The sequence below is a fragment of the Pseudochaenichthys georgianus genome, chromosome 14 (assembly GCF_902827115.2).
Source record: "Pseudochaenichthys georgianus chromosome 14, fPseGeo1.2, whole genome shotgun sequence".
NCBI classification, from domain to species: Eukaryota; Metazoa; Chordata; class Actinopteri; order Perciformes; family Channichthyidae; genus Pseudochaenichthys; species Pseudochaenichthys georgianus.
In genome coordinates, this window is record NC_047516.1 from 28,987,858 (window position 1) to 29,000,158 (window position 12,301).

Here is a 12,301-nt window from a genome sequence, read left to right on the forward strand (position 1 = left end):
AAAGTTTGTTGTTGTTTTGTGTCAGTTTTACGTCGCCACATCCATTCCTATTTTTCATCATTGTTCCACAATGTTTATCATCATGAAATTAATATCTATATATTTTATACTGCTTACCGTTTTCATACTTTATATATCTTAGCATATTCATACACACTGTTCATACTGCTCACAGGCTGACATCTAGTGTATTCACACCCCACTGTTTATTCATCATTCAATTCATTCTATATGTTATTCTGTAGATTGTGTACATTACTTTCCACTTCACTGCTTGTTGCACCTGGTTAGAAGCTAAACTGCATTTCGTTGTCTCAGTACCTGTAATATGTGCAATAACAATAAAGTTTCTCTTTAAGTTAAACCAAATCATTAAAATAAAATCTATTGTAATGTAATGATTTGGTTTAACCTTATTTATTGAATACATCATTTAAAATGGCAAGATTAAATCAAATTACATCCATGTTGTACACATCATAAAGCTTAAAGTGGCAGCTAAAGAATTAACACAGCAGCAGGTCTGTTCAATTCATGCTCATTAAGCTTCATGTGTGCGGATCTGAAGGGACTGATCATTTGTAGCCTGTCCACCTATCAGTTTTGCAAACATTAAGAGGGAGGAGCTTTTCTAATTATGGAATTATGGAACCCACATGACCAATGAGGGCACGAGATAAGTTTGTGCCCCGATGGAAGGCTGACAGGCAGGTAGGCCATCCAATCGGATTGGTTGTACTTTTTACAGTATTACGGCTTCTACAGATGACTTTTTGTTATGGATTTTTTGTCAAAGCACTTAAGATATTCATTGCTATCGGGATGTTAAGAGCATTCCACGGAATATAACAAAAAGTGTATCTCGAGCCGGTTTCTGAAATGTACCTACCCCACCTTTAATTCAATTTGTCCACCTCTGTAAAACAAATCAAAAGTCTTGGACCCAGACTGCTACTTGTTACAAGAGCCATAAGTGGGTAATGATGCTCGACTTCACACATCTTTCTTGGTAGGGTGATGATGTGTTGGGTTAGTGTGAAACTGTCACTGAATTCAGCTGAATTCAAGCAAGTTGGCTCCATAAAGAACACAAGCAGCTCAGTTAACAGGAACATATTGAAGGTATCTGTGCTGCCTTTGTACTTGCCAAATGATTATAGATCTTTGAACACTAGCTTCAAATTGACGGAGGGGTAGCCATGTTGATATGAATTAAAGGTATTTGGTTGAAAGAGCAGTATTAGCTTATATTGATGAGGAAATACTGTAAATAATGTTGTCATTGTGAGGAATCACCAATTCCTTCACTAACTGTTTGCTAGGAAAGACAAACTTTTTCTCACATACAGTTTTCTTCATGGATAAAATAATTGTACCTAGCATTATTATATGAATACTATAAGTAGACATGTTGTCAATGTCAAAGCAATTACCTGTCAGAGTTTGAGTCCTTTGTGGAAGCCATCTTGTGTAACAGGAAGCAGGCCTCAACAGCAGTAGTTTAGTAAAGAAAATGTTTCATATTTCTGGTTCACTTGTCAACTCTTACTAGAGTACTATCTCCTGATAGGCCAGTTTGAACTGAAAAGGTTCAATATCTGATATTTGGGTGCAGCAGTGTGAAAAATGTTTTTTTTCTTTGTATTTTGAAGGCTGTAAGTGAAAGCTCTGCCTATATTTCCAACATGCCACCCTGCCAGCAAGATTGTTCCATGTGTCTGTCGTACAAAATGCTTACAATTGATCTGCTGATGTAAACAGAGAGAGAGAGTGACTCATTGATTTCTCGCATTTACTTTTCCAGCTGGATTAAAGTAGTCCCCATTGCCCTCTTACCATTTTAAATAATGTAAAGGTATTACATTCTGGAGAATAATCCTACAACTTGACAGTGAACTTCTTCATATATGTATAGACAGAATATATCCGTATATTGATTCCCCCCCCCTATCAGGCAAACTATAAATCTCATGAAAATAAGGTTCTCTGTAAACCTATAGAGCATATGATGTTTTGATATCAGGTCACAAAGAGCTCTAGAGGCTTCTCCCTGTGTGAGCAGCTAAACATATTTTAGACCCCTGTGAGAATGCAGTGCTAAAGGGCAGCCCCTGTAGCTACATGGATTAAATCATATTTCAAAGTCATCTGACCCCTCACCATGGAGGGATTACTGAACAGGCCTACATTTAACACAAAGAAACATACACAAACTACAGAGACACAAAGCAAATGTAAACACACACACAATAACTACGAAATGTGGCAAAACAACAGTAAAATACACTGATTAACTGCAAAGAGACATGACATCACCACAAGGTGACATACAACAACACAAAAGAGAGGATTGACATCTATACATTCAGGTTAATGTCTGACCCTGTTGCTTATTGTATCATAATCCACCCATTTCCCTCAGAATCGGGTGGATTATGAAACACGAGACAAATCATGGACGTCCAAGGACTCTTAATCTGATTGAGCGCTAACATTATGAGTCTCAGTGTAAGTTTGCTGCCACCTAGATGAACCTTTTATTGATTATTTTATTGTCACACTTGATGAGCTAGATGACTCGTTGACTCAGAAAACACAATATTTTATTGAACCAGAATTTCTGAACGTTAATACATAAACTTGTCATACATCATCACAGCTGCATTTGTCTGTATTACATTTATGCTTAACCAAATTAGATTGTCATATCCATCCACTGTAAAGACAAACAATCCTATAATAAGACTTTTATCATTTGAAAGATTTGAATCTTGGACTATTATCCTATTTATTTTAAAATACTCATACTGATAATTTGCATGATGCAAATTCTACCGTCAAGTTGATTTACTTTAATTTTCTATTTTACACAATAAATTCAAGTTTCAGGGCGGCTGTGGCTCAGTGGATAGTGTGATGGACCTCGAATCAGGGGATAGGAAGTTCGAGTCCCACTGCAGTCAGCATGTCGTTGTGTCCCTGGGCAAGACACTTCACCCCAAATTGCTCTTGTGGGGATTGTCCACAGTACTCAATGTATGTTAGTCGTCTAACAAATGACATGTAATGTAATGTAAAAAAGTTCTATTTATAAAGTAGATTGTATATCCATCCAATGCAGGGCTCATCAACATGGTTTCAAGGACATTAGGTTAAATGGTCAACAAACATTGTGTCTATACAATCAAGCCAATTTAAAGTAAAACATATATTAAAAAAGCTGTAAAAGTGTTGGTTTGCAATTTAACTTTTTGATTAAGAAAACATGTAACAAAATTCTAATTCATATACACGACAGTGAGCATGGACATAATGATGATTACATGTGAGAATGACGTGTGCTGAGGGCTGGAGATCCTGTTGTTCAGTGTAGTGACGTATCTGCAGGAGCTCTTTCTTCAGCTCTTTTTTTAGGCCTTGGGCCCATCTCCCTCAGCATGGAGGTTGCTGGGTGTAGTTGCCATGGTAACACTATCTGAGGCTTCTGGGGCCTGAGTAGAGCTCCTCCTCGTGGGCAGAGAGAGAGTTGATGTTACACACTTGAATCAGGAATGACATGATGAAATGCAACAACATCAAGGGGTTAGAATCTCACATCATCTCGTTGCCTTCTGAGGCTTTGATCGCTTTGTATTTGTGTTTCTTCAATGTGTGAGCGATGAACCACACAACCAGGAGGATAAGGACACACCCGAGCAACGCACCAATCACTGCGCCGGCAATCACTCCATCTCCCACATCTGTACAATGAAGGGGAATAAGGCCTTTTTTAATACTGGTGTTGATGTGCATATTGTACGGAAGCCCTGAGAGGCAAATTATTTAAAACATGTGGTAATCTCCCTTAATCCAATCTATAAAATTACTTAAAGCATTTTGCCAATATGACATTCATTTTTCTTTTACGTGAAACAAACTGGTGACGGTACAAACGTTTTACTCAATACATTTGTTCTTGTGTTTCATGAGGATTGTTTGTTTTGTAACTCTCATGTTGGCCTTGGACTAAAAGCATTCCTTTTTTCGGGTCAGTTAGAATTGTTCAATGCGAGAGTGCAAATAAGAGTGACCAAAAAAAAGTAACGTTATTAATTTTCTGGCAAAGCTTTAGTTTTCTTTCAATTTGCAAAAATGTTTCACGGATAAATAAACAACAGAAAATTATCTAAATATTCTCAAAACAATTAATTAAATAAATAAATAAACATACCATGATTTAACTCTAAGGTGCAAGTTGAAAATCCCTCTCCATTTGTAGCGTTGCACTGGTATTCCCCAAACTCAAACTGGGATATGTTTCTGATTTCCAGAATTCCAGTATCGGTCGCTGAAGAGACAAGTGCACACATGTTTATAACAAAGCAACAAGTATATTACAGGCAAACACACATGCAGTACTGACTTCTTCCCATCACAGGCCTCCTTGTCTTGGCCTGGTCCAGTCTGATCCAGGTGTAGGTCGGGGGGGGGCTGCCGCGCTCGCTGTGACAGGTCAGAGTGACCAGGTGTCCCGACTCCACGTCCCCGTGGACGGAGCAATAAGGAGTCGAGGGAGTCTCTGACAGAGCACAGAGGACACATTAAATGACATTCAGAACCACTGGTGTAATCCTGAATCATTCATTTTATTTGAAAAAGGTATCATTCAGGTGCCTTTGTCTTAATGTCTTTCATTTTTTGTAAAGCACTTTGAATTGCCTTGTGTTGAAAAGTGCTATATAAATAAACTTGCCTTGCCTTGCCTTGCCTATCATATTTTAAGTCTTAAAAGTAAACAGTAACAATATATGTTAAATAAATGGAGGTCAATTTCCACTATATAAAAAGTAGGTTGAAATATGATATAGTTGAGTAAAGTATGTTACACTGAAAAAACTGAAACGTTGACTTTAATTCAATGTATTATGTCAACAGATTTCACACAACTGTATTAGGTTTGTTGAAAGCAATAATATTAAGTTGAACCTAGTATTTTTTATTGAAACGTAATAGTATTGCTTTCATCTATCTAATACAGTTATGTGGAATCTGTTGACATAATACATTTCATTAAAATCAATGTTTCAGTTTTTTCAGATCAGTTTAGAAAAAAGATAGAAAGAGTTCATACTTTTCACTTCTGCTTTAAGGTTTTCATATGAGAATCAGGAAGGGAGGGGCATTAAAGTGAGGGGGCATCCTCCTCCATTTGAGCATCAAACACTTCATTTCTTGCAATCTGTTGGCTTTATATGCACCATTTAGGGTGTAAATGTCTTGATTTATTTAAAGGAAAGCACACATCTCTGGGTGCCAGGTGATAATTATAAATGTGATAATGTTTGCCATTTAAATGTTTTGGGCTGGAATATGTATCACCAGCTACATATTATAATTATGGCCTTTATATTGATTACAATCTGAGAAACGATGTTAAGCCATTTGATTGATCAAATATGATCAATATGCCTGTTAATTCTGACTGCTCATTTTTATTTCTGTTCATTTTTATAGTATCACAACCATTCTTTCAGAAAGCAAAGACGTGTTGTGCACTTCCTGGTTGAGAGTACTGTATGTATACATATGTGTTTTGATTTGTTAAAAATGACAAATCCTTTTTGTGGGCCTTTGAATCGACATCAGGCAGGAAGTGTGTTGGGTGTGGTCTTACAACTGTCACCCCCTGAGACTGAATCAATAATTTCCCTAACACTAACTGTATATTTCCCAACACCTACCTAATAATAATAATAAGGTGTTCTCTATATGCTGCTGAACATCTTTAACAGGAAATAACTTCATTATTGAAATGTATTCTGTTTTCACAACAAGGGTAAAGCTTCCCCCCTTTTTTGTTATTCATGATCCACTCCCTCTCCTTAACATATTACCATAATTCTATGTAACAGTAAGAGATGATGAAAATCTTTCATCCCGTGATAATCAGCACGAGAACAGCCATACATATTCATACAGCATGAATCACATTCAGTATGCAGACGCTGTCCTGCTAACATTTTCATAAAGGTTATGAAATACAAGACGTGTGTTTAGCATGCAGCAGAAGCTGATATATACTCTGTATGCAGTACAAGGATGCAGTCACAGTCCTCCTCTAATTTCACACTGACAATGAGGAGACTGCTGCAGTAACCATGGAAACTAGTGAGGATACTGAGGTCTGCGAGGTTGTCCCTGGTAACTCGCTGAATGAGAAGATTCAAACTGAATGTGATTCCCTAATCTCGCTTTTCAGGGTCGCTGTTTTAATAGATTTGTTATTGTAACAACACTGAACATAGACACAGTCATCTCTGCACTGACATATGTATTGTAACTGTTTGCCCATCTCCATTGTTGTGTTACATAAAACCTTCTTAACTTTACAACTGATAGTGCGTTACAATGTGACTGTAGGTGATTTCATGTGGTCATTGTTTACTTTATAATGCATTACAACTGTGATTATAACAAATATATAATTGATTAAATAATCAATGGAACAATAGAAAATAATACACTATGATCATTGCAAAACATTTTCAGTAAATGACCATCAAAAAACATAATGATAGCTGAACCTTAAAAGTAATTTTGATAGTCAGTAATGGTTACGGTCCAAATAGATTAAAGGGGCCCTATTCTGCTCATTTCAGGTTCATATCAGTTTTTTGTGTTCATGTCTCCATGCTTTAATGTTCAAAAAGCTCTTTATTTCTCTCATACTGCCTGTGCTGCAGCACCTCCTTTCACCCTCTGTCTGAAACCAGAGCCTAGCCTGCTCTGAGCTGGCCTGCTCTGTTGTGATTGGTCATGTTGAAAAATATTTTCAAATGAAAGCAAAAGACTAATATAAGTCTCTGCCACATTACTAATCTACTTTCACATGAATAATGTGAGAAAGACAAATAAGGATTAAGACATTCAAACATTCAACTTAAAACTAAAACAACAAAAAAACCTTTGTCCATGTTATTTCCCAAACCTCTAAGAGGCCGATAACGGTTTCAGACAGCAACAGCAGATCATCCTGTCAGACCGAACACATGTCTGGTGTAAAAGCACCTTCAGAGAAACGAAGAACGACTTTTTGCTTTGCTCACTAACGTTCAGCCGATACTGCTGAGGGGTGTGGCGCGGTAATCCCCTTCACACTGTACACTCTCACAGTGTTATTTTACCTGATAAGAACTCTTATTCTGTATTCTCTATTATTAGTAATATGTACTTTCTTACTCATTTAATGGGTTTGACCTTTTTTTCTTCTACCCAGTAGGGTGTGTTACTAAATGTATTTACTCAAGTATTCTACTAAAATACACATTTGAGGTACTTTTTCAATTTCCTGCTACTTTACACTTTGACTTCAAAATAATTCTGAGGCAAATAATATTCTTTTTACTCAACTGTATTTTTTGGATCGCTTCAGTTGCTTTGCAGTACCAGATTGTCAATACAAAACATTGATGTATTATTATAGGTCAAGCTGCATCAATAATCATAATACACGGTATATATGATACTTAAATCGGCCATTCTGCATTATACGTACACGTTTTCTATACTGCAGTATACTTTAAGTTAAGTAAAAGGGTATACTACAAATAATGAATACTGATTACTTTGCTTCTTCTTCAGGTAAGAACCAGTGGTTGAATAAATCACTTTTCAAGTAACTTATTCATTTCCATTAAATGTCTAATGTTTAAAGCTCCACAACAGCAACCTTTTCTATTTACAAATTGGGTTGAAAACCTTTTCTCAAAACTTACCGAAAACAAGCACAAAGATATCGGCCTCAGATACTCCCTCAAAATCAGGAAGGTTGTGAACCTGACAGCTGTACACGCCGGTGTCTGATGGTTGTATGTTCCTTATTATGATGGAGGCATTTTTGGTCGTGGCGGGAGAGAAGGGAGGCTGAACCCGGCCCTCATAAGATGTTGCAATGTCTACGGTTCCAGATAGATAGTAATACACCTGAAAACACACGGCAACACCTTAGACACAATAAAGACTCAGCTGTTTCTGTCAATCCTCATTGTAAAACTGGCTTGCCCAAGAGGTCCAGATGTTCTGAGTATAAGATACACTGTAGATACTCAATGATACCAACATTCACACTGGATATGTGCTTTAATCAGAGAGAGAATGGTGTCTTCTGTATTGTGAAGGCAGTTTATTGGATTAGCATTGCCAACACAAATATCTTTCACAAGGATAGTTTCAAATAGTAGTATAAAAAAGTAGAAATATGTATGTTTATGACGTAGTCCCCTTTAAATAATAAATAAAAAAACTTCAAATTGTCCATGGTCCTAAATAAATCCCTTTTAGTGTTATTAGGTCCAGAGGATGGTACCATTTTGCTCATAAAGTAACTTGAACACCTGTAACAGATAATTAAACATGAGTGGTCCTGTTAAATCAGTTTAAAACAAAAAAAAAATCATACTGGATTGGTGTTTTAAAAAACTGCCTTTATCTGATTTGGCAGTCAGTCTTTGTTGTCTCAGTGAGGTGTGTCTCATGACCGTTGGTGAAGAATACGCGGCATACTGGAGTAGAAAAAGGCGCTAACCTGTGTGGAAGATGTGTTTTATGTTAGGCTCTATAATGAGGTTAATAGTAAACGATGGCAAATTAAATTTGAATATTTTCAAAATGTTCAGGTTTTCATTAGATACCACCCAGCATGCATCCAGCTCAAAGGCATGTTGCATTTGAATAACCAGGTACATCGACCACATGGCACTACTTGGTGAAGGGCAGGGATTGGAACATTGAAATACAAAATGACGGATGGCTTTGAAAATCACTCAAAGCATTGTGCAGTTATTAAACAAAACTGTAAGCCACTGGAGTGATACCAATTGTAAAGGGGTATTATCAGGCTTATTAAATACATTATGAAATATTCTGATACTCACTTTGAACCCATAACTCACTATACCTGATTTCACAGTGTCCTTCCATCCCAGTGAATAATAATAACATTTTGAGAAAATCTCAGTGTGTATCTACCTGCTTTTGTATCACGGAGGACGTTGCAACAAAATCCCACATGATGTTGAGTTGTTTTGTGTCCGGCGCAGAAGTCACAAACGTACATGGCAGCAGGACATCTGTTCCCCTTGTAACGTTGACATATTTGTGCGGAGTGCTGACCGTGATCAGTTCAACACATCCTGCAAAACAAGTCAAATCAAAATAAATACCCAGAAATTCAAACAGAAACATGACAAAAATCCTCAGAAGACTGAATTACAGGCAGAAAGGTTGTTACCTATGATGCTTAAAAGCACCAACAACGACATCGTGGAGCACATCTCGACTGAATGTTGGATTCTTTCACAGGTCTTCTCAAGAAATGAATTTTCCACTCTCTCCACCACTGACTCCTGCACCCAACAGGAAGAGAGGGTCAGAAACGCTTACAGTATGAGAGGCAAGGTTACTGGATGCTGGGTAATGGACTGGCTGATACTGGGCCTGTTGATAACAATGTTTGCAAACCAATGTTTGCCAGACTGGGTGTGTTATTCTTTTTCAAACTTGATTTAGCCAGTTATAATTGTGGGTGTGGGGAGATGAAAACTAGAAAAAAACGTACCATACATATAAGAATAACTGAGATAATACAATGTCCATTTTGAATTACAGCAAATGAAGTTATAGCCTATTGTGTGACTTTAGAAGGTAGGTTCAGGTAATCAACTTGTATCATTACTACAGGCTAAATATACTATAGGCCTACAGGTAAATGTAATTCAAAATCTTACTTAAGTAAAAGTACAAAAGTATTAGCATCAACATGTTTTACCAAAAATAAAAGTAATAGCTGATTTGAATTACTGATGCACACACATGTACAATGTTCATCATTTGAATGTTGCTGCTGATAAAGGTAGCTGATATTAATGATTGACGATGCTGTTGGTTTATTTATATTGTGGCATAATATTCAGATTCTGCAAAGTAACAAGCTGTAAATATGTCCCTGAAATGTAATGGAGCATAAATATAAAGTAGCATAAAATGGAAATACTCCAGTAGAAGTACCTCAAAATTGTGATTAAGTACCTTACTTGAGTACAAGTACTTAGTTACATTGCACCGCGTGACACTGATGGTTAATTCACGTTGCAGCACTTTGGCAGTGGTTTCTCCTCAGCGCATCGCTCCATCCTCCTTGTCTTGTAAGTCATTCCGGGTCAGGGCTTCTGGCGGAGGAATTCATGTAATTTAATCTCCACCTGGCCTTTATCGCTCGCCTCAAGGAAGTGTAAGCCAAAGCACTGCAACACGCTGCTTATCATTGGGGAGTTCACTCCCTGGTGCTGCCTACTTAATAAAGGCAGCTTCACCTTTGTCGTGTTCCCTCTCACAGCATGGAGCACAATGCTGACGGAGAGAGGGAGACAGTGAATCACACATGATTAATTGTCTATAATTACCAGAAGCTGACATAAGCCATTAACAATGTGAAAAATGTTGATCAGGGGTGACTGGAGGGGTGATGGAGGAGGTGGGGAGTGGGTGGAGGCGTGCGGAGCTCATTATCCAGGAGACGATAACGTGAGAGGACAGGAAGCGAGACGATCGGGGTGTCTGCAGACTTTGTGTGCAGAAAACAACATGTGTTGGCTGCTGTGTGTGTTTGGGCAGAACTGTACGCTGCAACAACAAGGGGCCGGCTTTAAATAAGTGAAACCAACAGCATATGACTCATGAGCGTCTCATCAGGATCCAAGACTCACAAACATTATGGAGGATCAAGTAGCAAGCAGTGTGAGTCAATAAGTGATCAGAGAGGGGGAAGTGAACGCTGCATTTTGTTCCGTAAACTCTGACTATTGTAAACCTGTGGGTACATTTGGGGAATACTGGTTATCTCTTCTGATATAAGCTGTTTGATATATGCTCCACTGTTTGGTTCCCCCTTTATTTCAGCAACAGTCACACTTCTGTATTTGGGACGATGTTTTATTATATATCTATTTGTTATTGTTATTTATGTTGAGACACTGCAGACACACACACGTATATTTTTATGGTAGTTTTTAAGGGCTGTGATATTTGACTTATTTCTGAATAGTGAAAAGAAAACATCCAAAATAAACATTAAGGTGTTTATTATACTAATTGTGTTTTTGCATCTGTTTAATTCTACCAAAGCTACCATTAGATGCTTTAGAAAATGCCTCGTTTAATAGTAAAATACAATTTCAGAACAATATAATATATTGTCATAAAGTAAGCACTCAACTCTAAGAGGCCTATGGTGATATCTCATAATTAAAAATGTCACAATTCACCCATAGTGTGTCCTCTTTAATAATTACATTTCGCGTTTTTTTTAACCTTGCATATCTGCATTCATTTTTGTAATCGTTGGTTTCCTATTTATATAAATGTTTCCATTGTTGATGTACCATTTATTTGCACAAACATAATTTTCACAAAAAGGAAAAGTACTATTTCATTTCAAAATAAAAGTTTTGCCAGAAATGTGTCATTGACGTATAGAAGTATTGGACAAATTGAACATTGTAACATTGACTCACTGCTGAGAAAAAGTCAGGGGATCCCTAAAGTCATTACAGTAAGGTTTGAATGTGAGCCGAGGGCCGATGACGAATCCTCCCCCCGGCAGCGTGCACCAACTCAGAACGTGTGGCTGCTGAGCACGGTGTCCCACACAAACCTCCAGCAGGATTCAGTGCAATACCTCCACACACACATCTCCACACACACATCTCCATCCACCCACTACAGCCAGTGTTTCCCTGTCAGCAGACTGCCAGCAGCTGTGAATCAGAGCTCTAGCTCAGGAACAGCACGGAGGAGTGGGGCCTTCTCTGCCTTCGGATAGACCTGTCTGGAGATAGATTGGATGTTACAACAACAAAAACAACATATCATCAAATATGTATCAGTTGAGTAGCAGTGTTATTAGGAATGCTTTTGTTTGAGATACTGTCCATGCTCTTGTTATGAAGGAAAGCAGGGATGCAGTTCCGGAGTTGGCCAGCAGATGACAGGCCAGGCTGTTAGATGTCGTGTGTGTGTGTGTGTGTGTGTGTGTGTGTGTGTGTGTGTGTGTGTGTGTGTGTGTGTGTGTGTGAATCACAAACTGGCCTCACTCCTCATCTTTCAACAGCCTTGGGAAAAACAAAACAAACAAATAAATTAATAACCAGATATTTAGCACGGCTTTAGCACGTGCCAGGCAATCATACTGACTTTTAGAATAGTGATGTTACAAATCCAAATCGAGTGTGAGAACAATGCAACCTGCACAGCAAGTTGCGTACAG

General features: G+C 37.8%; 1 protein-coding gene across 1 annotated transcript; it reads right to left on the reverse strand.

Moving 5' to 3' along the window:
• Positions 1-2,679: 2,679 nt before the first annotated feature.
• LOC117457980 (V-set and immunoglobulin domain-containing protein 1-like) lies at positions 2,680-9,328 on the reverse strand. Its single transcript, XM_034098210.2, has 7 exons — positions 9,269-9,328; positions 9,007-9,170; positions 7,755-7,962; positions 4,403-4,558; positions 4,211-4,327; positions 3,596-3,740; positions 2,680-3,504 (listed from the first exon to the last, which is right to left on the reverse strand). The coding sequence occupies exons 1-7, from the start codon at positions 9,309-9,311 to the stop codon at positions 3,411-3,413; spliced, it is 927 nt and encodes a 308-aa protein (XP_033954101.1). The 5' UTR covers positions 9,312-9,328; the 3' UTR covers positions 2,680-3,410.
• Positions 9,329-12,301: the final 2,973 nt, after the last annotated feature.

Bases quoted from the DNA above. Each gene is read 5' to 3' on its own strand.
- LOC117457980 (XM_034098210.2), bottom strand. From the start codon at position 9,311: ATGTGCTCCACGATGTCGTTGTTGGTGCTTTTAAGCATCATAG. The intron at 9,171-9,268 runs GTAACAACCTTT...CTTGTTTTGCAG, and splicing joins GGTGCTTTTAAGCATCATAG to GATGTGTTGAACTGATCACG. The intron at 3,741-4,210 runs GTATGTTTATTT...TTCATTGTACAG, and splicing joins CACCTTAGAGTTAAATCATG to ATGTGGGAGATGGAGTGATT.